The following is a 27,385-nucleotide window of genomic DNA, read 5'->3' as shown; positions in this document are numbered from 1 at the left end:
AAAATAAAGATATTGGGTCCACCTGTAACTAAAAAATAAATACTATAAAAAAATAAGATAAGTTTCAGTGGATGCTCAATGAATGGAAACTAGGATTTGCTGAGGTAGGTGTTAGGGTAAACATAATCAGATGTGTCTAGGGTGGGCTGCAGGCTAGGGCGGGACCAATTCTGCTGGCCCATGTCCCTATTGGGTGGGCTGGTTGTGTCTGTCAGGGGCCAGGCCATCTGAGGGCATGTCTAGGGTGGGCTATATTAATGGATGCTGCTCCAGAGTTGCTCACTTTAGCACTGAGAAAGATGAGGAGCAGAGGTTCAGCATGACTTCCAAAGGTGAGGTTCTTTGGTAGAGGATTAAGATGTGTTTTTGTGGCAGGCTGTGGACTACATGAACTAATGTTGGGGCGTGGAGGTGTTTGAGCTTCCTGCTTCTCCTTCTCCTTCTCCTTCTCTCTCTCTCTTTTTTCAAATTTTTTTGTGGTGCTGGGAATTGAACCCAGAGCCTTGTGTGAGACAAGCACTCCACCAACTGAGGTATATACTCAGCCCCATTTTTTAATGGGCAGCTTTGGGGGCCAGGGATAGCCCCTGTTACTGACCGATTTGTCCATTGTTGCTGCACAGTGGAATTGTGGAGCATGGCTACTCCAAAGCCACTTATATTTAAAAATTAGCCCCTGCTTACATTAAAAGAGATTTCTTATATTTTAGAGAGATATGGAAGTATTTTCAGGGCAACAATATGTCTGGGATTCCCATGAAATCAATGAAGGGCAATGCTAAGGAGATGAGGCGAATGATAGGGTGGATCAAATAAAATAAAATGGCCAGGAACTGCTTGGTGTTAAGGTCGAGGGATGTTTATATTCTTGTTCTTTTTCTTTTTTCCTGTGAGTTAAAAAGTCGACCAGTTGCCATGATATGCACCTGTGATTCAGATACCCCAGAGGCTGTGGCATGAGGATCCTGGCTTCATGGTCAGTCCAGGTGTTTTAAAAGTTAATGGGAGTGAAGGCAGTAAAAGGCTGGGAGAAAAAAATATAAATAAATAAAAATCAGCAGAATAGTAAAGTGCTTGCTCAGCATTTTAGGCCTGCAAGTGTGAGGCAGGCAGTCTGAGGCCCTGGGTTCCATCTGGCTACTTCCCCAACAAAGAAACAAAAAGTAAAGAAAGGCATGGGTATAGCTGAATGGTGGGGTGCTGCCTAGCAAGCTACAGGTTCTGGATTCCATCTCCAGAATCCCAAGGCAGGGAGGGGTGGGAAACTACATTGCAAGAATTTTATGAGTGGTCCTGGGGATTGTTTTTCAAAATACACAATTTTAAAATTTAGAAATAAATTGGAACATTTTTAACCTAGGATAGTGGAAGAGATTTTGGCACGCTAGTTTTTTGAGGAAGTGCACACACAAAAGTCTTGATTTGAGGCTCTAATTTCTTTTTTTTTTTAAGATGAGCCCTAGTTTAGAAGAGAAGGTGGTGGGGTCAGCTGTAGCTGTTTTGCAAATTTAACAGGACAGTCCTCCCCAGCTGTACATAGTAGACCCAGGAGTCCACTGGCCACATGGTCTTAGAAGGAAAAATGTGTATCAAAGGGCCTCCAAAACAGTGATGACTCAACAGCAGTCACTTCTGGATGTGAATCTGCCATGGATCTCCTGTAAGCAGGTGGGAGAGTCCATGCTTTTGACCATGGGCCTAGAGTGATCCAAAGGACTGTCTCTTTGGTTGCTCCTCCTCCTACTGAGCTTTCATTTGAAAAACCTCAAGTCTTTCAAATATTTTGAAGATGCACTTTTTTTTTCAGAAAATCTGAGACTTTTTTTATGTGAGTTTTGGTGTAGGGAGTGGGATAAAACAGACCAGAAGCTTTCCTAGAATCTTGATGGTGCTCATCTGAACTCCTGAAGTGTGATTTTGCTGTGAATAGAGTGTTGTGTTTTGTTTTGTTTTATTTTTAAAATTTAAATCCCCATTTGGGTGTTGGTTCCAAACAAGGGGAACTTGCAGTCTCATGGCTAGTTCCTCCTGCTGCACGTCTTTGATGGCTCTCTAGAATAAGAGGTTGAAAAGTGGTCCTGCATATGAAATGTTGGGGAAACTATCTCTCTCCTAGGTACCATTATTAAAAGCATTGCTTCCTTTACTCAACAGAACCTCCTAGAGAGGCAGAAGCCTCAAATGTACTCTGCAGAGTTCACTGTCATGACTAAATACTGTGTTCAATTTTTTTTTTTTTTTTTTTTTTTTTTGTTAAAGAAATTGTACTTTGCTCCATAAGACAGAACACAGAATGCCTGTATTTTAGGGACAACTGTATTTCTCATATTAAAAACATGTCAAAAAAGAAAAAGAAACAATTCCAATCAGGCATTGCTTAATGGTGAGGGTTGGTTCTGAGAAATGTATGGGGAGATTTTTGTTGTGTAGACATCATAGTGTGCATTTACATAAACTAATATAACTCTGATGTCAGTCTTCACTTGATGATATCCTCTGTGGCATCACCATCATGTATCCAGTCCATCCTTGACCACAGCATTGTTATTTGGTCCATGACTGAAAGTAAAACAGCTTTGGGCTCAGTCCAACTGGAATGGAGTAAACGTTGAACCCCCTGAAGTTCCTGTGTGAAAAACTTATGCTCAATGGAACAGCATTTCGAGGTGTGGTCTTTAAGGTCAGGGAGGCTCCACCCCCTGAGTGAATTAACTCTGTTATGTGGAGTGGGTTAGTTATCACATAAGTGGCTTTGCTGTAAAAGTGAACTAGGTTTGTCTAAAGTGTAGAGATTCAGGTCTTCTCTTTTGAGACAATTTCCTTGTGTTATTTTTTTAAAATTTCAATAAAACATCATGTAAAATTTACCCTCACCACTATTTTTAAACGTACACTTCAATGGCATCACCTATATGACATTGTCCTGTAGCCATTACCAGCAACTGTCCACAGAGCTCTTTACATCTTGTAGAACTGATACTTTGTAACCATTAGAATAGAACTCCCCAGAGCCCCCTCCCCAGTCCCTGAAGACTATCATTGTCTATCTCTATGACTTCGACTATTCTAGATACCTCATAAAAATAACACTGCTTGATAATAGTTATTGTAAAGTCTTCCATACCCTAACCGCATCTGCACCAATTTGTGAGTATTAAGCAGGATCATATGCAATTTGTTGCAGCTGACTCTCATAAGGCTCTTTTCCTAACAACATACCTAGATTTCTTTGAGGATAACCAGCTGCTGCATTTTGCCTAGCCGTCTCCGTGCAAAATTCCTCACTGGCAACCTTCCATAACAGGTATTGTCCTCCATTTAGCACAGCTTTACACATACAAGTCCAATCTGCTGGTGTCATGTTCAAGTTGGTAATGGATTCGACCATGCTTACAGTGAAGGGTGCTTGAGGACCATAAGTTGTTACAGCCTCTTTTAGCTGCTTCACTGTTTTGAAATCTAAATCATGGTGATTTTGCTGCCCTCCTGCTGCCTCAAATACAGGGCATGCTAATCTTTGAGGTCCTGTCTCAGGATCCCATCTATCAACTACGGGGGTTGAGGGCCACTCAGCATATGTTGTCTCCATAGGTGGAGCTGTTGGTTGGACACTTACACCCTCTGGTGATAGAAAGGTGTTAGTAGAAACCTGCCATTGTAACTTCTCTCTGAATAGCCCCTCCTTCTCTAAACTTTTTTCCCCTGTCTGACTAACTCGAGAGACTTCCTCTTTTACTTGATTTAAGATGTCTTCTCCTAGACTAAGCAAACAAGATTGTACCAACGTCCATAATGGTAATGTGCCAACTGGCAGAGTTCCTGGGCTTTCCTTTTGTATCTTTTAAAAATCTTCACCATGATGGTTCCATTGTGATATATTTAACAACCCCTCTTTAATGAACCATGGGCTACACCTTTGTATCATTTTAATGTATGCCCTAACTGTTCTTGATTTTACTGAGATGCCTCCTTCCTCTAGCATTTTACTTAACACCCTTTCGGTTTGGTTCTTATTAATTTTTAATTCCATATTTCCATGATGAAGATACCCCTCACTAAGATAATGCAAAACAAAACTGAGACAAAATGAAACAAAAGTGGAACAAAAATTCATTATATCAGCCTTTCTATCCTCCTGAAATGTTCATCCCTCCTTTCTCCCTATCTGTTCCTCAGATGCAAATAGTTTTTCCTCAGATGTGAGCAGTTTTTCTTCCATCCCACCCATTTCCAGGGACTGGCAACTTAAAACAAAAGTGAAACAAAAGGAAAGAAGAATGGTTAAATGGTTACCCATCCTCTCCTACTGCCCTCAGGAGCGAGCAGTTTACCATATCACTTACCCTCAGGCGTTTCCCCCCCAACCCTGCACAGGCCACCAATTGCTGCAGTCTGGCTGGGCACAAATCACGAGCCTCCTCCGGAACTTCCCCAACCAATGTGAACTCTCCAGGAATCCCTGCAAAAACTCCAAAGTAGCTGGCACTGGAGGTGGACAGCAGGGGTCTAATATACAATTGAATACACAGCTTAACATAACCATCATCATCTCAATGGCTCCTTGGAGTCACCTCTCAACCACTTCCTTCTGGCAAAAATGCCATGCCATCATTCCAAGTTGGCTGTGGCTCTCACCTTTCTAATTCAGTACCTGATATTCCCTCTTCTCCTCCCTTCTTCCCTCCCACTTGTACCTTCAGTCTATGCTACTGATCCTTCTGCCATTTATAGTTTTTTTTTTTTTAAATTAGTATCTTTTGGATGTACATGATGGTGAGATTCACTAAGGCATATCCATTTATGTACATAGGAAAGTTATGTCAGATTCATTTCACTGCCTTTCCCTATACTCATCCCTCCTCCCTTCCCTTCATTCTCCTTTATCTAATCCTCTGATCTTTCTTCTTTTTTTTATCCTACTTTTATTTTGGATTAGCTTCTTCATATCAGAAAACATCAGACCTTTAACTTTTTGGAGCTGGCTTATTTCACTTAGTATGGTAGTCTCCAATTCCATCCAGTGACAAGCAAATGCCATAAAGTCATTGTTTATGGCTTGTGTATATACACCACATTTTCTATATCCAACTATCTGTTGAGGAGCACCCAGATGACTCCATAGCATAGCTATTGTGAATTGTGCTGGTATAAACACTGATGTGGCTGGGTCACTACAGTGTGCTGACTTTAAATCTTTTGGATATATATGGAGGAATGCAATAACTGGATCAAATGATGGTTCCATTCCTAGTTTTCTGAGGACTCTCCACAAATTTTTCCGGAGTGGTTGCACCAATTTGCAGACCTACCAGCAATGCATCCCCACCTCCTCACCAATATTTGTTAATTGTATTCTTCATAATTGCCATTCTGACAGGGGATGAAATCTCGGTGTAGTTTTAGTTTGCAGTTTCCTAATTACTAGCAATGTTAAACATTTTTTCATATATTTTTTGACCCCATATATATATATATATATATATATATATATATATATATTTTTTTTTTTTTTTTTTTTTGAGAAGTGTCTGTTTAGTTCCTTTGCAGGGAAATGGTATTTATTAACCAAGTAATCAAACTTAGAGCTTGAATTAAGGAAACTCCAGGAAGGGCCTTAGCAAAATAAAATTGCAGTTGCACTCTAACCTCTAACTTCTTTTCTTTTGTGTATGTTCAGTGTAAAGACATAAGGGCCTTCTGAAAGGGCAAGTTGTTTTCCTAAAAAGCCCCAACACATCTGAAATTTAACCTTTTAAAACTAAGGCTTGTTAACACCATGCCTTATAAAACATGTTCAGGCTTGGATTCATAAACATGTGAATGTAGGCCATATTTGTTTATATATTGGTCCTTTTATTAAGTTGTGAGGTCATTTTTTTTTCTTTTTTGTTTTTCCAAACTATACATGCTCTGGAAATCTTTTGGGTTTATGAGAAAACAGGTCAGTCTCTTCATCTTCCATGTTTGCTTCCATGAAGATGCCTCTGGCCTTTTCTCATTCATCTCAACATAGATCTGTTTCTCCCATATCATCACCATGACTAATGCAGAGCCAAGATGGCTCAATTTTTCTGTTTACTTTTTGCTTCACAGACTTACTTCTAAACTCCTGGGCTGTGGGGGAAGGGGAAAAACAAGGCTCAGGATTCTGCCTCTCTCTGGAAGATGTTGGGTAGGTCACTCTTGCTGGGATGCAGTTTATGGTTCTATAAAATGAATGACCTGCAGCACCTGTTAAGATCCCCTTTGGTTCTAAGCCATAATAATGCCACAAATAAGATCATAGGATTTCTTTATGTTTGGCATTTTAAAAATGCCAGAACACTTCACCTGCTGCACAGATTTTATCAGATGTTGAATGAAAACAGTAACAAAGAGGAAACAACCATACATGGAAAAAGAGACACTGGTGTCCAACCCAGAGACTCAGCAAACACACAGGAAGGGAGAACTACACACCCCACAACCAAGGCATTCTGCATTTCTTAATCAGTGAATGTCAAACTGATATTTGAACTGTGCTAACAGTTCCATTTAGAGCTACCCAAAAGAAAAAAAAAAAAAAAAAAGAATAAAATGTGTGATAATATCAACACTGATCAAAACAAACAAAAATCCATTTCATTGTAGAGAAAGTCACAGCATTTTATTTGAGTTAGTCTATTTCATTTAATCATCTGCCACATTGTTCTGGGCACAATTATTGTCATTTTTAGGGTCATCTGGAGACGGCTATGCTTTAAAAAATATCTGGGTTGGATCTCCATGATGCTTAATTCCTGGTCAAATTTTTTTCTTTACTCAAAAGTAACCCCTACTCCAAGAGGAAGATCAGGAAAGACTGAGATATATGTGCAAAAAATTTATGTCCACTAAAAACAATTCATAGCTCATTATCCCTCGGGGGCTTTCTTTTTGGCGAGAGTTGTTTCTTATAAATGTTTGCTAATACAACAACCGGCCCAAGGAATCACAAAGGGAAATGAGAAATAGCTTCCAGCGAACAAGCAGATGCTCTCCTCAGAAGGAGCCCTAATGTCTCCTAAGTGTGATGGCGCCATTCTACCAAGGTAAAGAAACAGAGATAGGGGACCTCTCTCCCCAAAGGCCAGTAGAAATATAGGACGTTCAGGTTAATCAGTGAGGTAGTAACCAGCTGGAAAACCCAGAGGTTAGCATCTCTAGAGAGGAATGTGGGTGTGACTGAGTAAGCTAGGGCTGGATGAAGAAAGCGACAGACAGCAGGAGAGTGAGGGAAAATCCACGTTTCCCCAGAGGACCCACAGAAAGGTGGCACCACTACTGAAGGTGTCCTGTGCTGTTCTAGGAGATGAGGGCACATGGAATGAATGATACAGAACAAGTGGAAGCGAAGTGCTTCCCTCCTTTGTCAATAACACTGGAGGAGAACCACCTGATGCACAGGTGGGAACAGGTGCCCTGGGGAAAAGGACAGCTGCCTGAGTTGTGGCCCTGAATTGAAGGGGCAATCTAGCAGTGGCCATCACACTCTGCCTACCACAGAGCACTGTGTCCCTGGGGCCATGTGCAGGGAACGATCACTGCTGGCTGGCAGCATCAGGGAGACCCTGCCCTGGTACTCTGCTCTGGGTTCTCGGCAGGTCCTTTGGGCCTTTACACAATTGCTTAGTTGAGGAGATAAGATCATGCCTCACAGGTGTCTAACAAATGTATTATGGAAGTGTCATTTCATTTTGGTTCAGAAAGATGAGAACAAATTTAGAAGAGATGCTTTACTCAGAAACAGGGAGCACAGGCCCACCAGCAAGCAAATCTAGTACTCCTTTCAGCCCTGAAGACAGAGAGGGACCAGCACAGCCAAGGGCCTCAGAGGGGGAGGCTGCAAGTCTGCTGCCATTCAAGTTTTCTGCAGAACTTGGAAAACCAGAGTTTTTTCTTATTTCTTTCTTAGATAACAACTAGTCTACTCAAGCTCAACCCAAGCATATGGAAGAAAAATGAACATTGAGAGGGTCTTAAATACCTTTGTAGGACAGACACTTTTAGAATGTAGAAAGATCATCAAGTAAACATAGCGAAAGAGAGTCTGAATGTGAAAGCGGAGAGAAAGTTTTGGCTTTCTCCTTTAACTGTGTTTTTGGCGCTTTGGCCTGTAAACAATCAAGATGGAGAGAGATGCTATCCCAAAGAGGAAAGTCTGCAAGAACCAGAGTAGTTGAGCCCGACTGTCTGTGATTCCTTTATACCTGAAAAAGAAAGAACAAAATTCAGACACCAGAATTGTCATTTTATGGGGGTTACTGACTTCTCTATTTTTTTCATTTAGCACTTCCATCTACTTTCAGGTTTATTTTGCTGTTTTTCTCTGAAGGGGAAAGATGGGTTCATTTACTTTTCATCTCTCTTGTTTTCTGATAAATGCATCTTAGGTGGTACACTTCCCTGGGAACCAGTCTGGCTGCTCTCTGGGTACAGTATTGTACAACTGTTTCTCATGTGATTCTGATCAGTGGATAGGTAATCAGCACTAGCAGGGCTTCATAGCAAGTGTCTTGAAGACAGACCAGAAGAGAATCCCAGCTTGCTACCCACTAGCTGTGACCTGGAAAATCACTCAGTTTTCTCATTTGAAAAATAGGAATAGTAGCTTCTAACTCACCAAATTTTGATGTGATTGGTAAGATAATATACCCAAAGGGCTTAGGAAGGAGCTTGGTGCATAGTAATAATAAACACCTGCTCACAGAGTCTTTCAAATTAAACTGCCTAAAACAATACTCCAATTAATAAATAAGAAAATTAATCTAATTGAAGAAAATTTTAGTCTCATCTGTAATATAAATCTCATTTGGATGACTTTTTATTTAAAACAAACATCACATATAAAAGCATATATTTTTCTACACTAACATATTTAAAAAGACCATAAAGAATCTTAGTAAATTCAGAAGAAGCATTTGATAAATTTTATCATCTATTCTTAATAAAAGTTCTCAGCAAACTTAGAAATACAATGGAGCTTCCTAAATTTAATAGAGGTCTACAGAACTCTAGAAGAAAAAATTCCTGTAACATGATACACACAGAGGTGTTTTTTTTTTTTTTTTTTTTTTTTTTTTTTTTTTTTTTTTTTTTTTGTACTGGGGTTGAACTGAGGGCCACTGAGCCACATTCCCAGCCCTATTTTATATTGTATTTAGAGACTGGGTCTCACTGAGCTGCTTAGCACCTTGCCATTGCTGAGGCTGGCTTTGAACTCATGATCCTCCTGTCTCAGCCTCCCAAGCCACTGTGATTACAGGCTTGTGCTACTGCGCCTGGCAGAAGGCTTTCTTTTAAGATCAGGAACCATGCATAATGTCTACTACCACCACTTTCAGTTGACACTGAAAATACAGTCAGCACACAAAGGGAAGAAAAATAAACGAAAGGTACATAAAATTGAAAAGAAGAAGTGCAACTATCTAGACACAATTGTATATGTAGAGACTATTAGAATTAATAAATGGACTAAATAAATAAATGGACTTAGCAAGGTAGTTAGATATCAGGGTGATATATAAAAATTGATGATATCCACACAGACTACCATCAAACAATTAGAAAAGGAAGAAAAGTCATTTATAATATCACCTGAAAGTAGAAACAGCTGGCTATAGTCAATAAATGAATAAACAAAGATGTGAAATACCTCCTAAAATTACAGAACTTTATTGATATATTATAGGAGATTTAAATAGATGGATATGGATCATTTCATGTTTAGAAGATGCAGGAATGGAAATGTCAGTTCTCTTCAAATTAATTCACATGGTGAATACAATAAAGATCTCAACAGGTTTAGATTTTTGCTTTTGCAGCATATGACAAGGCATAAGAATGTGTAAAAGTCCAGGAGCAGCCTCCTTCTTGAACAAGAAGGCAAGAGGATGTGCTTTATCAGCTGTCAATGATCATAAAGCCACTACTACTGACAGAGCCATGTTGTCCCAAGAATGAACACTCAGACCAATGGAACAAAACAGGAAGTCTAGAAACAGCCATACACAAATATACATATGATATAAGACAGGTACATCAATGGAGATTGAAGACAATCACAAATGGCTCTGGGAGGACTGAGCATCCATATGGAAAAAGGTGACGTCAGAAACATCTTTCCCACTCCCAAATCAGTTCCAGGTACATTAAAGGCATAAATGTGAGAGGCAAAATTGTAAAACTAGGCAAAACTCTTTTAGAAGACACTGTTAAAGAATACTTTCATCATTTCAATACAAAGAAAAAAATAATAAATTTGACTAAACTGATCAACTTCTATTTTTCAAAAGATCTACCAGAAGAAAAAGAACCAGAGAAAGAATATTTGCAAAACATCTAAGTGGAAAAGTAGTTAAATAAAGGGGGAAAAGAAAAAAAGTGCCTATAGATGGATAATAAAAGGGCAAATACCCAATTACAGAAGTGTTAATGTAGGTGGTGTAGGCCAAATGTACCAAAGACATATTTATTGCAATATAGTTTATAATGGCAAAATAATTTAGAGACTTAAAAAGTTGATCAGAAGGGGACTTTCTTCAATACATTAAGGCACATTCACATAATAGAACACTATGCACTAATATTAACGGATGGAGTAAAATTCACATGAATAGACACAGAAAAACAGGGATATGTAACAATGGAAAACTGAATAGAAGAAGTTCTATGTATATGTAAAATTATTTATAAATGCATAAATCATAATGATAAATATTAAACTTTTAATAATGACTATTTTGGGGGATTTTAGGAGACCTTTAAATTTTCATTTCATTTAATCTTTTTTGCAGTACTAGTGATTGAACCTAGGGCTGTACCAGCCCTTTTAATTTTTAATTTTGAGGCAGGGTCTTGTTAAGTTGCTGAGGCTGGCTTCGAACTTAGATCTTTCTGCCTAACCTTCCCAGTAACTGGGATTACAGGAGTGCACTACTGCACCTGACATTACCAAGAAATTGATTTATTTATTTTGATTGCTGAAGATTGAATCCAGGGCCATGCACATGCTAGATAAAAACTATACCCCTGAGCCACATCCCTAGCTTTACCTTGAAATTGTTAAAAACATGGAAAAGGTGCTTAATATTATGATTATGGTTGACATAAAGACAAACATCGTCCAATCGTATCTCTGGTTAAGAGGGATTTACAAAGAAATGTATTGAATTTATACCAAGGTGCCAGATGTTCAGTAAATTTTAATTTTCTGCCTCTCATAATTATCTAGAATCAAGGATATTGTCGGTTGGGTGCAGTGCCACAGGCCTGTAATCTCAGCAACTCCAGAGGCTGAGGCAAGAGGATCACAAGTTCAAAGTCAGCCTCAGCAACTTAGTGGGACCCTAAAGTGCCCTGGGTTCAGTACCCATACTGTTTTGTGCATACTACTTATTCAATTAAAAAATTCACATGCATGAAAAAAGGAATCCACCAAAATGTTACATGTAGCTATTTCTGGGTAGTAGAATTTGGGAGGCTGCAATTGTACTACAGGTTTTCACTTATTTTTTATTCTTTCATTTATCTTATAATTCAAAAGGAGTATTTATTCTGATTTACAGTGACCAATGATACATTCCAACAGATTAGGCCACGATTTCAAGAACCAACTTCTCCATGTCTAACCTCCCTCTGCTTCTCAAAAGACTGATAAAAGAATGTTAAATTGAGTCTTTAGGTTTTCATTAGAGTTTCCAAATGCCATTACAAAATAATTTTTTTCAAAATACACATATCTAGTTTCCATACCCAGAGATTCTGATCTGGTGTGTGTTGCTTCACACATAGGAATGTTCTTTCTTAAAGTTTTACAGATAATTCTGGGACGGAATGCAAGTTTATAGCCCCCAGACTAGACCCTATTCAGCAGATACCAGTATAGGTTAATACCACATGAGAAAGATCTCTTTAAAAATTCTCTTTAACCTGTATTAGGAAAAAGACTCTCTGCAAATTTGTACTTTGCATAAGCATATACAGAAATTCTGATTCAAAGGATAAGATGGTTATATTAATGCCATCTATACTCTGGCAGTCTAAGTTCAAGGACTGGGCCAAACAACTCCAAGGTAAGATTTCACTGAGACGCTGAAGAGGCCATTGGAAAGAGGTACCTGTATGCTCTGACATTTTCTGTGTCAAGTCCAGAGAATGGCTTCAAGAGAACCAGTTGGAGAGATCGACATGAGCCCTTGAGATTTGAAGAAAGAATTAGTATCTGACTCAAAAGTATTAAGACTGTTTTAGTCTGCTGGGTGAAAGAGCAAAGAAACCAGCTGTACTGGGAACTGTACACACTTGCAGATGATCACACTGGAAGGATAAGGAAATCAGCCAGTCAGATTTTTTTAGAAGAGTACTGGACCTGGTAGGTTTTGAAGGAACCCTGCATGAAAGTCCCAAATGAAGCAAAAATGTGATCTCAATAAAAGGGTAAAACTCTTTTTCAAAACAGGTCCAGAGGTAAAACTGCAAAGTGGCATGCTGAAGGAGGCACCAAAAAAAAACCATCAAGGGAAATGCAAAGGGAGATCCACAATGATAAGCAATTTCCTCCAAATTCACCAAAGACCCTCTAGAGAAAAAGAGTCTACACTGAATTTGCAACATAGATAGCACCCAAATGACTGATCAAGAGACAGGGCCTGTTTCCCTAACCATTCCTACCATTCCAAGGAAGCCACAAGCAGGCTCCTGAGCCATAGCTGGATAGGGGCTGACATTTTGAATTAGAAGAAGCTTATACTTTTAACAAACAGACTAGATGAGAGCGGACAATTACAGATAGTGACTAAAAAACCCACAGATCTGTTTTGAGTTTCATCCAGGGCTATAGTGGGGGTGCGGGGGAGACGGAAAAATTCATGGGGTAAATTTACTTTGAGAGGGGTGAAAAGAACATAGTTGCTTTCTGCTCCTTTGGTAGAAAGCCCAGTGTGTTTAATAACAAGAAGATAGAATACCATAATCTATACTTAGCAACTTAGCAATTTCTTGCATGGTATGCACCCAATCAATGTTAATTATTTTTATTATTAAAATATAGTGGAAATACAGTGTCCCACTTTGCACTTTTAGAAGTAATACAATAATAATAGAAGTAATAATTAATCTGGGTCACACAAAGATATTAATTTCATAGCAATTAAGCATTAGGATAATCATCTTATTCTCTGTATCATAATTTCTGTATTTGCTTATGCAAAGCACAAACGTAAAGAGAATTTTTTTCTAGTACTTTCACACTGTATTAACCTACACTGGAATCTGATGAATTGGGCATTGTTTAGGGGCTTTTAACTTGTATTGTGCTCCAGAATTATCTGTGGAACTTTAAGAAAGATCATATTCCTATGTCTGAAGCAAGACCTACCAGATCAGAATCTCTGGGTCTGGAAACCACACTTGTATATTTCATAAAAGCTCCTCAGGTGACTCAGTTGTGACACTAGGACTGTGAACCATTGGCCTACATCAATAACTTTCTTTTTCAAATTAGAAGGAAGCCTAACCTTTTGTTCTAGTTGGGGCCACACAGCTTTGAAAACATAAGAAAAGTCATCTCAATTAGATAACTAAATAATTGATTCATTAACAAACAAACTGAATTTATTCATCAAACATTTACTGAGTACTCCATGTCAGGTTCAGTACTAGGTATGGGGATTCAGATCTAACCCGAGAGTGCTCTCAGCCTACAAGTATATAAATTATTGAAATGTGGCTACTCTCATCTTCAATTAGATACCATGAGAAAGGTGACAAAAACCTATTGCAAAGACTTACTTGCACAATACCATGGCATATAAGGACTCTCCCACGTGAATCAGCCAGGCAAGCCAATACCTGAAACCGGGAAAACAAAAACATTTTGTCTAGTTTAAGGTGACAGTTACCAACTGATGGAATCTAACACAGAAATCTTAAAAAGAAAGGTGTCTTAATGTGAACTAGCAACACTGTTAGATATCTAAAGGCAATTGCAGGCTTTTCAGGTCTCCAGTGAGACCAGGGCTGTAATGTCCACAACTGGCTTCTGCAGTTCTCCTTACCCATTATGCAGGAGGGTGTGATGGTGGTTCACCAAATACTGAGTAAAGTAGCCCAGAGGTCCAAGGCTCTGATAAGGGACACTCTGAGGCCAGAGGACAACACACTGAAAGAGAAGCAGAAGTATCTTTTAGGTCATTTAAAAGATCAGCAATTATTTATTTTTGAGAGCAACTATGAAATAATTCTGATTCTACAAAACAACTCAGACTGTAAAAACTCTGAACAGCATCATTTGGACCTCCATTTTTTTTTTTTTTTTTTTTTTTTTTTTTTTTGTGGTGGTGGGGATTGAACCCAGAGGCTTGTGCATGCAAAGCAAGCACTCTACCAACCGAGCTGTATCCCCAGCCCATGGTCCTTTATTTTTTTAAAAACATTTATTTATTTATATGTGGTTTTGAGGATACAACCCAGGGTCTCGCACACTGTAAGCAAGCACTCTACCACAGTGCCACAACTCCTGGTCCTCCATTTTTTAATTTTAATTTACAAAAGTGACTATACTGCAATGTTTATGCAGAGGAAACTATGTGGTTATCAGACTCAGTGCCCAGGGTGGCCAACTCCTAATCTTATTAATGAATTTCAGCAAAACATTATTTTACAGAGGTCATTAACATTTTTTTTTTAGTTTATGTTCCTTGACTAGCTTTTTACTGAAGAAAGTACAGCTTGAGCCAAAGCCCCATTTAATGTAAAACTTCTGTCTCTTCCTTCAATTGTGTACTTTTAAAACTGGAAATGATCCAATGCACAAAGATGAAAAATAGGTAAAATTCACTTTGTGAAGTTATAATAGCTGCTTAAACATATGAGGTTTCTATGGGAAAATTATCAACTTTTCTTCAGCCTATGTTGTAATCTCTACCAGCTTAGTTTTGCTTAGTTTTTTGAGAATTGTCAACAGTGTCAAAATTTCTTGTCCATTCATCTCTGTTAAGAGAAATACTATTTCTCCCAAGATGCTCTTTTCCATATAAAATGAAAACAAAGCATGAATTATCAGGGCATCTTCTCAAACAAAAACAAATAAAAGGAAGTATACAGCTCCATGATAGCCCCATGTGAAGTCTTCAAAGCTTTTCCCCCTTTGGATTCCACCTAATCAGAGAGTCAAAATAGCACAACAGAAATGCACCTTTGAAAAGTTTCAATTCAATGCCTTCATTTTACATATGGGGAAATCGGGACAGTAGTGGTCACACTTGACACCAAACAACACAGTGGACATGAGGAATCCCTAAACTTCAGAATCTCTCCTGGGCAATAGTCGAATAGCTTTGCCTTCCTTCATATTTACATCAATTTAGCTCCCAGTGTATTTCCTAGCATTTTTCCCATTAAACAAACTCTCAGTCCTACAAAAAACGTACTTCCTCTGTAGAGCTTTCTTGCTGCCACATCTGTGCCCAAACAGTTAGTTATATCCTCTTTATTTCTTTTGAGCAATTTAATCCTGCCCATTGTTCAGCTTTATCCCCATTTTCCAAGCCATTCCAACTGCTTCAAACATTCTGCTTCGGAAGTCCTATCCTGAGCTGACAGGGCTATGGAAGTCTGTCAACTTGACTTCTTAACTCTTTGTGAGAGGCTCAGACTCGGTTAAGCCTGAATAACCAACCTTACAGGGAGTCAGAACACAAGGGCAGAAGCCCTCCAAAGCAGAAGATTTCCCAAGAGCCCAGGGAACTTCCGCTTACACCAGTAACATAGGCAACCTTCAGGAGCGCGTGCGCAGAACCTCATTCCCACAGCAACCCTCGGCCTACCAGGGCCTGGCCAGCCCAAACCGATCTACCGCCCGCCCCGCCCCAGGACTCACCGAGAAGTATCCCAGCAATAGGGCTGTGACCAGCGAGGGCAAGGGTCTGGCTACACGGAAGTAGGAGGTAGCATCCCTGCCGGCCTCCGACTTCCCCTCCACCATCTTGAAAGACCCAGGCACTGAGTTCCCAGGTGGGGAGGCTTGCTGGCGTCCACATAGGGAAAGCCTGGCGAGCCGGTTTCTCAGAGCCTTGAGCACCCGCCCAAGGCTCTGCTGAGGACTAATTCTTCAGTATCTCCTCCCCAGGTCTCGGCCCTCCCCACGCCATCCAAACATGCTGGAGTCTGGACTGCTCCTGCGCGGACCCCCTGCAGGAGAGTCCTGCGACCTTGCAGCACTACCTCCCCTCCCTGGGGGGGTGGCCCTTGCCCTTACCGTGTAGTAGCCAAAGGAGAGGGTAATGACTGTGAACCAGAACAGACTGCCCCTCCGGAAGTAGGCTGCACCACCTGCTAGGGTCGCCATCCCTGCAACAGCTCCAGGGGAATGAGCGGCCACCCAGTTCCACGCGGGGGTGGGAGCTGGGTCGGACCTGGGATGGGCGAGGGAGAGGCCTGCGTCACTGCGCGTGGTGAAGACAGAAATCAGTCTCTCTAGTGCATTCCTCCTCCTCTCTCTCTTTTTGGCCCCTGGGATTGAACCGTGGGGCGCTCAACCTCTTGGATCTTCTTCCTCCCTGAATAAGTATTTTCTCAGCTTTCCTTTTACTTCTTATCCCCCAGATTCAAGGTTGCCTGTGTTCTCTGTGCTTTCTGTACATTTGAGATTCAATTTTCATCTCCTTTTTCATGAATCTAAAATGCTCTTTCTAATCTTGACGTCTCCCCAGATACCTGCTAGTCGCTTTCACCAAATAACCTGCACACATCAAAAACAGAGTCTATGCTCACTATTCACAGTTCTGACTACAGCTCCCCTATTTATGTAATAGCACTCTCTTTCTACCCTGTACCCCCATACCTAGTTAACTGTAGAGAATCCTCTTGTTTGGGGTAACATGACATCTCATTCTTTTGGATTAAACCATGGTTTGTTTAAACCCCACTCTCTCTGGGCCATTCCTTTCTGATTTTTTTTCTCCTTCAACAACCCACATGCACACCATTTATCAAATTTACAAATGACAGGGTCATCTTCAGGTGTAGTTCTGACTAAGGTTTTCATTTTGCTTTTCTGGAACTTCTCTAATGTTTATTTCTTGTTTGAAATATCCAATTTGACTTTTACACGGAACAGGGAACTTGAATTGTATAACCTCAAGACATCCTGCGCTGTTGTCCCCTCTAGGCTGTGGTCCCCTCTGGGCTAGCAGAGGACTTTCTTACCCCTGGACACTTCTCCTTTCAGGATGGTTTGATGACCTAAACATGGAAAACAAAAATTGTTTTTTTCTCATAAGATTGGCCTACAAAGTATGAAGACACACTATAAAGGACTGTAGTAATAAAAACTTTTGGTATTTGACATGCAAAACCAACAAATAGATCAATAGGAAATAATACCCACTAATAGAACTCATATATCCAAGCACTTATTTTATGATGAAGGTAATACTTCAAATTGAGGAGGAAAAATAGGCAATTAGCTAAATTATTGTGGGACAATTAGCTAACTATTTGGGTCTCACTAATTTGCTTGTGATCCTTCTGCATCAGCTCTCCGAGTTGCAGGGATTATAGGCACAAACCCACCATGTCTGACCTAGTTATCTTTGAGGGTAAAAATGTTTTAAACTTCGCTCTCATCCCCAAACACAAATTCTCAGTGCAGTATCACAGGGTACAGAGAAAAATAGTACCCTTGGTGTTCTGATGAGATGGCTAGAGAGTAGAATAGCCATGTGCCATGATGTAGCAAACCCCTTCTTCCACGCTTATTCAGGATCATAATGGGGGGAGTAGTCTAATTGTCTTGAGTGTGTGCTTTTGGTGATGTAGCTAAGAAATCATTGCCAAATTCAATGTCAAGAAACTTTATCCTCAAGTTTTGTTGCAGCAGGTTTTATGCATTTTTCTAGCTTTATTTAATTCCATTGAGTTAATTTTCCCTGTGGGGTAAAAGGCCCAACTTGATCCTTTGCATGTGGATATCCAGTTTTTCCAGCACCATTTGTTAAATCCTGCCTAATGTTTCTTTGGACTCAGAAATAAATGTTCCATATTTGTTTTCTATGGAAGAATGGATGCCTTCCAAGTGAATTAGGTCACACAGAGAAAAGGAGAGGACAGAAAGAGGGAGTTGTCTATGAGTGTGTTGAGGGTGTCACCCAGAATCCCATTATTCTGTACAATTGTCAAATCACTAGTAGCAGGGCATGAGGTTCATGCCTGTCATTTCAGTGACTCCTGGGGCCTGAAGCAGGAGTATCTCAAGTTTGAGGCCACTTAGTTGAACCCTGTGTCAAAATGAAAAATAAGAAAGGGTTGGGATGAAGCTCTATTATAAAGCCAGTGGAATAGCTACTGGGTTTATCTATTACCCTTCTGAAAAATGCTGGAGAAACAAAGCCATTGGAGTGAGAGCAAAGTGGAAGGTAGAAAAAGGAGGGCTACTACTGCCATTTTTTTTGGTTTGGTATGTCTTACGTGTGTGTGTGTGTGTGTGTGTGTGTGTGTCTCCTTAGTTTGTTCTTACTGTGTTAACTTGGGCTTTTTCTTTCCTTTTGATAGGGGCATGTTTTGACTCTCTTCTCATGTAATCTCATGTCAATTGTATATATAGTTTTCTTAAAAAAATGTTACAATATTTTATTTTCATCTTAATAATAAGTGCAGTCTCATAAATCTATTCGTTTACAGTTCAATCCCCCATTTTAGGCTCTCATCTTCCTTCCTTCCTTCCTTCCTTCCTTCCTTTCTTTCTTTCTTTCTATTTTTTTTGTTTGTTTATGTCCTGGGGATTGAAACCACAGGTGCTCTACTACTGAGCTACATGCCCAGCCTTTTAGCTTTTTCTATTTTGAGTGTGATCCAGTGGAAGAGTGATTGCCTAGAATGCCTGAGACAGTGGCTTCAATTCTCAGTACCACCAAACAAACAAAGCCCCCAGAAAACACTTGGCGAGCCCTTGGCACTAGTGTTTTAAGACTGCCATCACATTGCAGAGGGGTTAGGAAAGGGTCACGTGTGCAAAAACTTCAGTATCCTTATTTGATTGTTATGTTGATCAGTAAGCTCACTTTGAACTTCATATTATAGAGAAAAAAATGAAGGTGGTCATAAAATATCAATACTTGTATCATCTGAATGCCTACTCCCGAGTTTATTTAGTCTTATTCCTTCCCTACTCTACTGCAACCACTTAAAGTGTTGGGTGTGATATTGATGTGAGCTGATTTATTTGTACTTTCTCAGTTAATAATATGGCTGAGCATTGCATTAGTCACTTTCTTTATATTTTTGAATTTTTGTTAGACCAAAATCCTTTTCCACCCTGCCAATCATAATATCAGGTATCCTCATATTTTTAAAGATAGGCCCTTAATCCTTTTTTTATTATGAATAAAGTGTGAGGCAGAGCATCACCTTTAAAAACTCTTAGTCAACAAATAATCTTTTCTTTCTCTGGATGCCTCTAGTATTACTAAATTCTATTCTTTATGTTACCATCTTTTTCAGCATCTTCAGTTGAAGATTGTCATGAGGAAGCAGGAGAAGCAAATCAAGAAAGAGGAAAAGGAAAACCACGGCACAAATTTATAAAACATGATGTGGAGATTCTTAATCGATCATTTGAACAAAATCCATACCCAAATTTTAGGATCCGGGTGGAGCTGGCCAAGCAAATGCATTGCCACATATGTGAAATCAATGTAAGTCCAAAGTCCAAAAATTACATGAACATATATTTTTGTAGATGACACAGAAAATAGAATTTTTAAAAAGTTTCATTTCAGGTGGTCTGGATGTGAGAAAAGGAGCACCCGCCTTTTGGTTTAATATTTGTACCCTACTTGCTAGCTTCTCAGTCACCGCTGACAAATTATGGAATTTTGCACCTCATCTTTCTGTTATAATTATGTTGGAAAGAGAAAATGAGAACGTGTTTTTGGAGGTCCCAGTTTTTATGTATAGTGACAATTTAAAAAATCTTAAGCATGTATGGAAGATCATTTCCAGCTCTTAACCTAAAGCTATTCTGAACTTGGGAATGGGTTCCAGGAGTGATCAAATATCAAAAGGCTTACAAACACTCTGGCTGTGCCCCTCTACAACCCTAGCTCATTGAGTAGCATAATCAAAAAAGCATTTTCTCATCTCCATACTCTCATCTCTAAACTCTGGGGACTACTGCTGGCATTGCAGGTATCCTCAATTGATGCAGGAGAAAAACATGAAGACTAGAGTTGTTCAGTGCAGTTGTTCAAATCACGTGTGCAATGCCCTTCCCAGTTGTGACAAAAGCTTGCTTGTTCTGTATGTGTATTTTAAATAGAACACATTTATATATTCTTACAATACACTGAGTCATGGCTGTACCTTGATGGGGCAGCTTGAGAAAAATTAAGAAGTTGTGGGAATGTGTGTAGGGATCTGTTCATCCTAAATTCAGAAGTTGCAGAGAGGTTGCTGGGAGACTTTGAAAAGCCTGGGTTCTCATGGACAGAAGGTCTGCTACAGACTGTGGGGACAGTTTGGAATTTGGAATTGGGCACCATTTACAACCTCCATTATATGGAAAACCCAGGAAGGATTTTCTTTTTTGTGTCTACTCCAGGTCAAGAAGCAAGTCAGTGGTAATGCTGAAACTAAGGTTACCTAAACAATATTTGATTGAAAATAATTTGTTTTTCTTTTTAGAATTGGTATCAAAACAAAAGATCCAGACTACCAGCTAGAGAGAAACAGAGGATATTTGCTGCCAGGAAACAACAGGAGTCCCCTGTCCAAGGTTATCAGGTTTTCCACCAGCAAGATGCCCAGAGGCAATCTGACAAGGGCACCACTGCACAGCCCTCTTGCCCCCAGCAGGCTCCACTGGAAAGACCTGGCTACTCTACAGGGAGATCCTAGTGAAGAGGATGGCTCATGTGACTGGGTATTCCCAAGCATTAGAGAGTGCCCTGGAGAAGGTTGGACTTATGCAGGCCCTCCACAGCAACAGACACAAAGAGAGCACTTGCCAAATTTAAACAAACATGTGCTTTTGGTAGACACTTCTTGCACAGCCCTGCCTCAGACATTTTCTTCCATTTGGAGGTAAGATCCTCTAAGGTGCCAGTGTATGGAGGGTTCTACAGACTGCTGCTGTCCTCCGTGGACCAGCACAGTATCTTCAGGACACAGAAGAGCTTTCTAGGACAGCCTGGACTCTCAAAAATCTGTCAGCATCATTGATATCAAAATAGATTTCCTTCTGTCAAAACTAACAACAACAAAGACCTACAAATAGACAAGATAGGACATTATGAAGGAAGCCATCTCACCCAGGATTGCCCAAAAAAAGTTCACAACATTATTCCAGAATGCAGCCTTCTAGGAACAGACTTCTGCAAGGAGGTCTGTCCATCAACTGTCTATTTATCTTTGAACTCACATAATCCTTGTGATTAACATTGTTGCCTAGAATTGTTGTTTTTTTTTTTTTGAAATTTCTTTTGTACTTATTTTTAATTTTGCCTTTAAAAATCTTCCCCAGCCCTAAGCTCTCCCACTGTGTTCATAGTGAATATACTCAAGCATATGTGGCAGGTATATGCCTGCCTAGTATACTGGGTCAGGCATATGCCTATTACAGTGTCATTCCATTTTCAATTTACATTCTTGGAAGCATCTTTCTCAGTTATTTAAATAGACACCTCCATCCACCTAAATAAAAGGCACAGCACTACCTGAGTTTTCCCCACCAAAGACATGGCTTCCATTGAAGTAGAAGCTCCAACTACTGAAATCTCAAGAACCTCTGGAGCCTCTTGCACTGGGATAAGAGTCCACGATGAAATTCCATTGTATTTTGACAGTTACCTGGGCATGTTGGTCTGAGGTGCCCAGGTGAGCATTCAGATATTGTCAATATGAGTTTTTGAGACAATCTTCAAAGTGGGGGGTACCTGGGAACCTTCCACTTGGAACCATTTTCATAATTTTGGTCTTCAGGACTCAAAACACTTTGAAGTATTCCAGAGTTTCCTGTTTCTTCCACAGCTACTGCAAAAACAGCTCTGCAGGCTACGGCCCTCAAACCACTAGGGGGCAGCATTCACACAATGCCAGTGGAAGAGAGGAACAACAACTTTTGAATTTCCAGTTGGCTCCTGGGGTGTTTTGTGTAGAAGTAGACCAAGGCCTGAGCTCTTTTTGGTAGCACTTCCCATTTTACTCTAACAATATTTAATTACAAAACGGTGTATACTGGTTATGATCATTTAGTAACACTAGGACATTTAGAGAAATTTTGCTCTTGTGTTTATTGTACTTTGCCCACCTCCTCAAAGCCATTGTGAATAATCTGATATGCTATGTTTGTCATGTGTCTCATAGTTATTAGATTGTGCAAGTAAAAAATAGTATAAGTATTAAATTACACAATAAAGCACGTTTTGTATGAATTTCCAAGTTGTGTAACATAAAAACTTTCATTTTGAAAATATTTTCCTTCCTATAATGAGATTGAAAACGGATGAGGAAATAGCAACTCTCCAACAGGGAAATCTGTTATTTACACAATCCCTTTAGGTAGTCACTTGGAATGTTTATTGAAATTGCAGATGTCTATCAAGTCTGCTACTAGATGTTTCCATAGGAAAATGATGGTCCTTTCTTAGAGAACACAGAACCCCCAGATAAGAAGTTTCATATAAAATAATCCAGCTAGCTGTGTTAGCTCTCCACCACTATAATTCATATCTGTGACAAGGATTATTTGACTTTTTAAAAAAGTTGTCTAGGGATTAAATCGAGGGCTTTTTGACACTGAGCTACTTTCCTGGGTGTTTTTATTCTTTGAGATATATTCTCACTAATTTGCTCAGGCTGGTCTTGAACTTGTGGTATTCCTGCCTCTGCCTCCTGAGTTGCTGGGATTATGGGTGTGGTTGACCAAGCCAGGGTTGGTTCATGGTTTTGGAGGTTTCAGTTCATGGTCAGTTGGGCCTGAAGGGAGATAGTGCATCAGGGTAGAGTAAAACTGTCTACCACCAGGAAGACATAGGGAGAAAGAGGGAGGGGCCAGGGCCCCATAATCCCCTTGAAGATCTGCCTCCAATGACCTAAAATTCTCCCCATAAGCCCCAACTCTTAAATGTCCCAATATTTCCCAGTAGCATCACTAAACTTTACCACTTGTAGCTTTAAGGGATGTTTAAAATCTAAGGTTAGCACAGCACAGTTAAAAATAACAGACTAAAGCAGTTATTTTGAGAATTTTCTAGGATATAATGACCAGTGAAATATCAACTTTCAAAATTAGCTTTATAATATGATAATTCTGAAAATGAAAGAAGAGCTGAAAGAGTAATGATTATTCTTGAATTTGCACATAGGCAGTCACCCAGTAAAAACACATGGACTAGATTTATATGCCTTAAATTTTTAAAATATTTATTTTTTTCATTATAGTTGGATGCAATATTTTTCTTTTATTTATATGTGGTGCTGAAGATAGAACCCAGTGCCTCATGTGTGGTTCATGAGTGCTCTGCCTCTGAGCCACAACACCAGCCCCTGCCCTAAACTTTTGAAAGTTGCATTTGGACTTGGACAAAAGCATTTATTTTCACCAATATTATGAGAAAACTCAACTGTTTGTTTTTAACTCACTAGCTGTTTAATTCATTTATTTATTTTTAAATGTTTTTTGATTGTCAATGGATTTTTATTTCAGTGATTTATATGAAGTGCTGAAAATCAAACACAGTGCCCCATCCATGCTAGGCAAGCACTCTCCCACTGAACCTCAACTCCAGTCATTAGCTGAATTTATTTATGCCTTCCCTTTACATAGGTTTTAAATTTTCAAATGCTGTTTTCATTGATTGCAAGATTATAACCCAGTCATAGTGATCTGCATAGATTTTTCTTAAAGAAAAATGTTTTTCTTTTAGAAAGCCTAGTAGATCTTCATACATGCATCTATTTAATTACATTTTGTATGTTTTGTTTTGTTTTGGATGCCACACACTGTCTGATCACCTCCTCTAAAGCAGGGCAGAAGCCATAATTGGATGAACCTGGCACTGTTCTGCTTCTGGAGGAGAAATCAGGCTTCAGCCCAGCAAGGTGCAATGAGATATCTCTTGACAGCTCTCAGGTGGGATTCCCCCACTGCCAAGCAAAGGCCAAGCAGGGTTTCTGGCTGGAGCTGGGGACTGAATCCCTAGCAGGGCAGTTGACACTCCACACAGGACAGGAGTCAGGAGTTTGTGTCTGGTCACAAACTAAAGATGTTTACACTGCCTGGTGTCTCTAAGGAGCTCCATCCACCTCTACCAGGGGACCAAGGTTCACAGGGATAAAGAAGCCATAAGACCAGGCAGACCTGATACATCAGGATCCTGAAAAGGGCACTCTGCTATTTCCTGGTCACCCCAGACCTCTCCTTAAAGGTATTTGTGTGCTCCAGGTGGCAGGGACCATTCTAAGATCTTCCCTGTGTAAGTGGAACCCAGGTGGGTATTTGTAGAATTTTCAGATGAATAAAGGCTTCAGTCTTTGAAGTGTGTCATTGTTTGGGTCCTATAAAGTGTGTTCAAAACAAATTCCCATATAAAATTTCACAGGTATTCCCATCAGTTTGCAGTTGCTCCATGTACATTTTGGTTTATTTTATTTATTTACTTATTTTTGTTAAATGGGGTTCTTTGTAAATTTGTTTAAAAATTATTTCTTATATATTACAATTAGGTGTATATGCCAGCAGAATGCATTTTGATTTACTGTACAGAAATGGAACACAATTTTTCATTTCCTGGTTATACTCTATGTAGCTTTGCACCATATGTGCAGTCATACATGTACACAGGGTAATGATGTGCTTTCATTTCATCATCTGTCCTGCCTCCAACCCCCTTTCCCTCTCCTCCCTCCCTTTTGCCTAATCAAAGTTCTTCCATTCTTCTCATCCCCCCCACTATGGATCAGCTTCCACTAATCAGGGAGAATATTTTAATTTGAATCCATCCCATTTATAGATTCTTCAGTTTAATTCTTGCACTATAGGAGTCTTATTAATGAAGTAGGGGCCTAATCTGACATGATGGAGATTTGTGTACAAGATCTCAGACTTAATTCATAGGTCATTTATCCCCTTTCAGTTGATTTTTGTGCATGGTGAGAGATAGAGTTTTAATTTCATTTTGTTACATGAGGATTTCCACTTTTCCATGCTCAATTTTTGAAGAGGCTATCTTTTCTCCAATGTATGTTTTTGGCACCTTTGTCTAATACTAGATAACTGCAGTTACCTGGGTTAGTCTCTCCTTCCTGTATTCTGTACCAAGGTCTACAGGTCTGTTTTGGTGCCAATTACATGCTTCTTTTGTTACTATTGCTCTGTAGTATTGTTTAAAGTCTTGAATAGTAATGCTACGGGCTTCACTCTTCTTGCTAAGAATTGCTTTGACATCCTGGGTCTCTTTTTTTTTTCCAGACAAATTTCACAATTGCCTTTTCTATTTCTATGAGAAATATCATTGGGATTTTGATTGGAATTGCATTGAATCTGTACAGTGCTTTTTGTAGTATGGTCATTTTGACAATATTAAATCTGCCTATCCAAGAACAAGTTATATCGTACCATCTTCTAAGGTCTTCTTTAATTTTTTATTTTGATTTATTTATTTATTTTAGCATGCTCTAGTTTGTATTGTAGATCTTTCATTAAGTTTATTCCAAAGTATTTTATTATTTTTGGAGGCTATTGTAAATGGGGTGGTTTTCCTAGTTTCTCTCTCTGAGGATTTGTCACTCATGTAGAGAAATGCCTTTGATATAGGTGTTCATTTTATATCCAGCTACTTTACGGGACTCATTTGTTAGGTCTAGAGGATTTCAGGTGGAATGTTTGGGGCCTTTTAGGTATAGAGTCAAATTTTCTGCAAATAGTGATAATTTGAGTTCTTCTTTTCTTATCCATGTCCCTTTAATTTCTTTTGTCTGTCTGATTGCTGAGGCTAGAGTTTGAAAAACTATGTTAAATTGAAGAGGTGAAACAGGGCATCCCTGTCTTATTCCAGTTTTTAGAAGGAATGCTTTCAATTTTTCAGCATTTAGAATGATGTTGGCCTGGGGCTTAGCATAGATGGCCTTTACAAGTTTGAGGTATGTTGCTGATATCCCTATTTTTCTAATGTTTTGAACATGAAAGAGTGCTGTATTTTGTCACATGCCTTCTCTACATCTATTGAGATGATTGTATGATTTTTCACTCTGAGTCTATTGATGTGATGAATTACATTTATTGTTTTCCATATGTTGAATCAACCTTGCATCCCTGAGATGAACCCTACTTGATCATGTACTATCTTTTGGAAATGTTTTTGTATTTGATTTGCCAGAATTTTATTGAGAATTTTTGCATCTGTATTTATTAGAGATATTCATCTGAAGTTTTCTTTCTTTGATGTGTCTTTGTCGGGTTTTGAAATCAGGGTGATATTGACCTTATAGAATGTGTTCAGAAGTGTTCCCTGTGTCTATTTCATGAAATAGTTTGAAAATTATTAGTGTTAGTCCTTCTTTAAAGGTCCTGCAGAACTCAGCTTTGTATCAATTTGGTCCTGGTCTTTTCTTGGTTGGTAGGCTTCTGATGGCATCCTCTATTTAATATTAAGGCCATTTTGATGATATGAATTTTTCCTGTCTTAGAACCTGAGAGATCTTTCAATTATCTAATGACTGAGCCACATTTCCAGAAAAGTATTTTTGTTGTTGTTTGATTTTTTTTGAGACAGATTCTTGCAATATTTCTGGGAGCCTTGTTAATTTGATGAAGCAGACTTTGAACCTGCAGTTCTCCAGAGTTGCTGGTATTACATTCATGCACCATTGTGCCCAGCTTCATGCAAATTTTAAATCTTCCTTCAGTTCATGGTAGGTAGGTTACCACAACAGTGGTTGTAATACAGTCATTGGAAAAGCCAGCTCCACATATCATAGGCATATCATAACAAGGTGTCTCATGAGAGAGTCTGTCCATTTACTGGTCCATTATGAAGATGTGAAAAAGTCAAACTGGGTTTTATAAATCTTGACAGATTCATGGAATGAGAGAACAGAGGGTACAAACAAATGTGGTTTGAGCAAAAGTTGATTCATTTCTTCAGACATGTGCAAGATCAATCTATCTGTCAACTATTTTCTTTATTCATCTGTCAAAGACCATATGCATGGTAGATAGGGCTCCCAAAAGGACCACACCTGACATTCTTGCAATGTTGTTTTATTCATAATACATGGACTCACACCACATCTGCTCTCAATAAAAGGTACTTGACAGAAAAATGATTTGAAGAATGTGTGACTCCTGTACAAATTGCAAATGGCAACC

At 39.3% G+C, this 27,385-nt stretch overlaps 1 protein-coding gene across 2 annotated transcripts; it reads right to left on the bottom strand.

Annotated features, from left to right (window-relative positions):
- Positions 1-6,989: 6,989 nt before the first annotated feature.
- On the bottom strand, positions 6,990-16,366 carry LOC139705359 (transmembrane protein 254-like). Of its 2 annotated transcripts, none has more exons than XM_071610715.1 (4): positions 15,899-16,155; positions 14,076-14,179; positions 13,810-13,869; positions 6,990-8,228 (listed from the first exon to the last, which is right to left on the bottom strand). In XM_071610715.1, exons 1-4 carry the CDS (start codon positions 16,001-16,003, stop codon positions 8,108-8,110), a joined length of 390 nt encoding a protein of 129 aa, XP_071466816.1. In that variant the 5' UTR covers positions 16,004-16,155; the 3' UTR covers positions 6,990-8,107. The 2 variants fall into 2 exon arrangements, with proteins under 2 accessions (XP_071466816.1, XP_071466817.1); XM_071610716.1 differs by lacking the exon at positions 15,899-16,155 and adding an exon at positions 16,277-16,366 and having other exon boundaries at positions 6,991-8,228.
- Positions 16,367-27,385: the final 11,019 nt, after the last annotated feature.

This window comes from Marmota flaviventris, chromosome 4 (assembly GCF_047511675.1).
Source record: "Marmota flaviventris isolate mMarFla1 chromosome 4, mMarFla1.hap1, whole genome shotgun sequence".
NCBI classification, from domain to species: Eukaryota; Metazoa; Chordata; class Mammalia; order Rodentia; family Sciuridae; genus Marmota; species Marmota flaviventris.
Note: the sequence above shows the minus strand (reverse complement) of the source record. Positions and strands in the feature narration are given on the sequence as shown.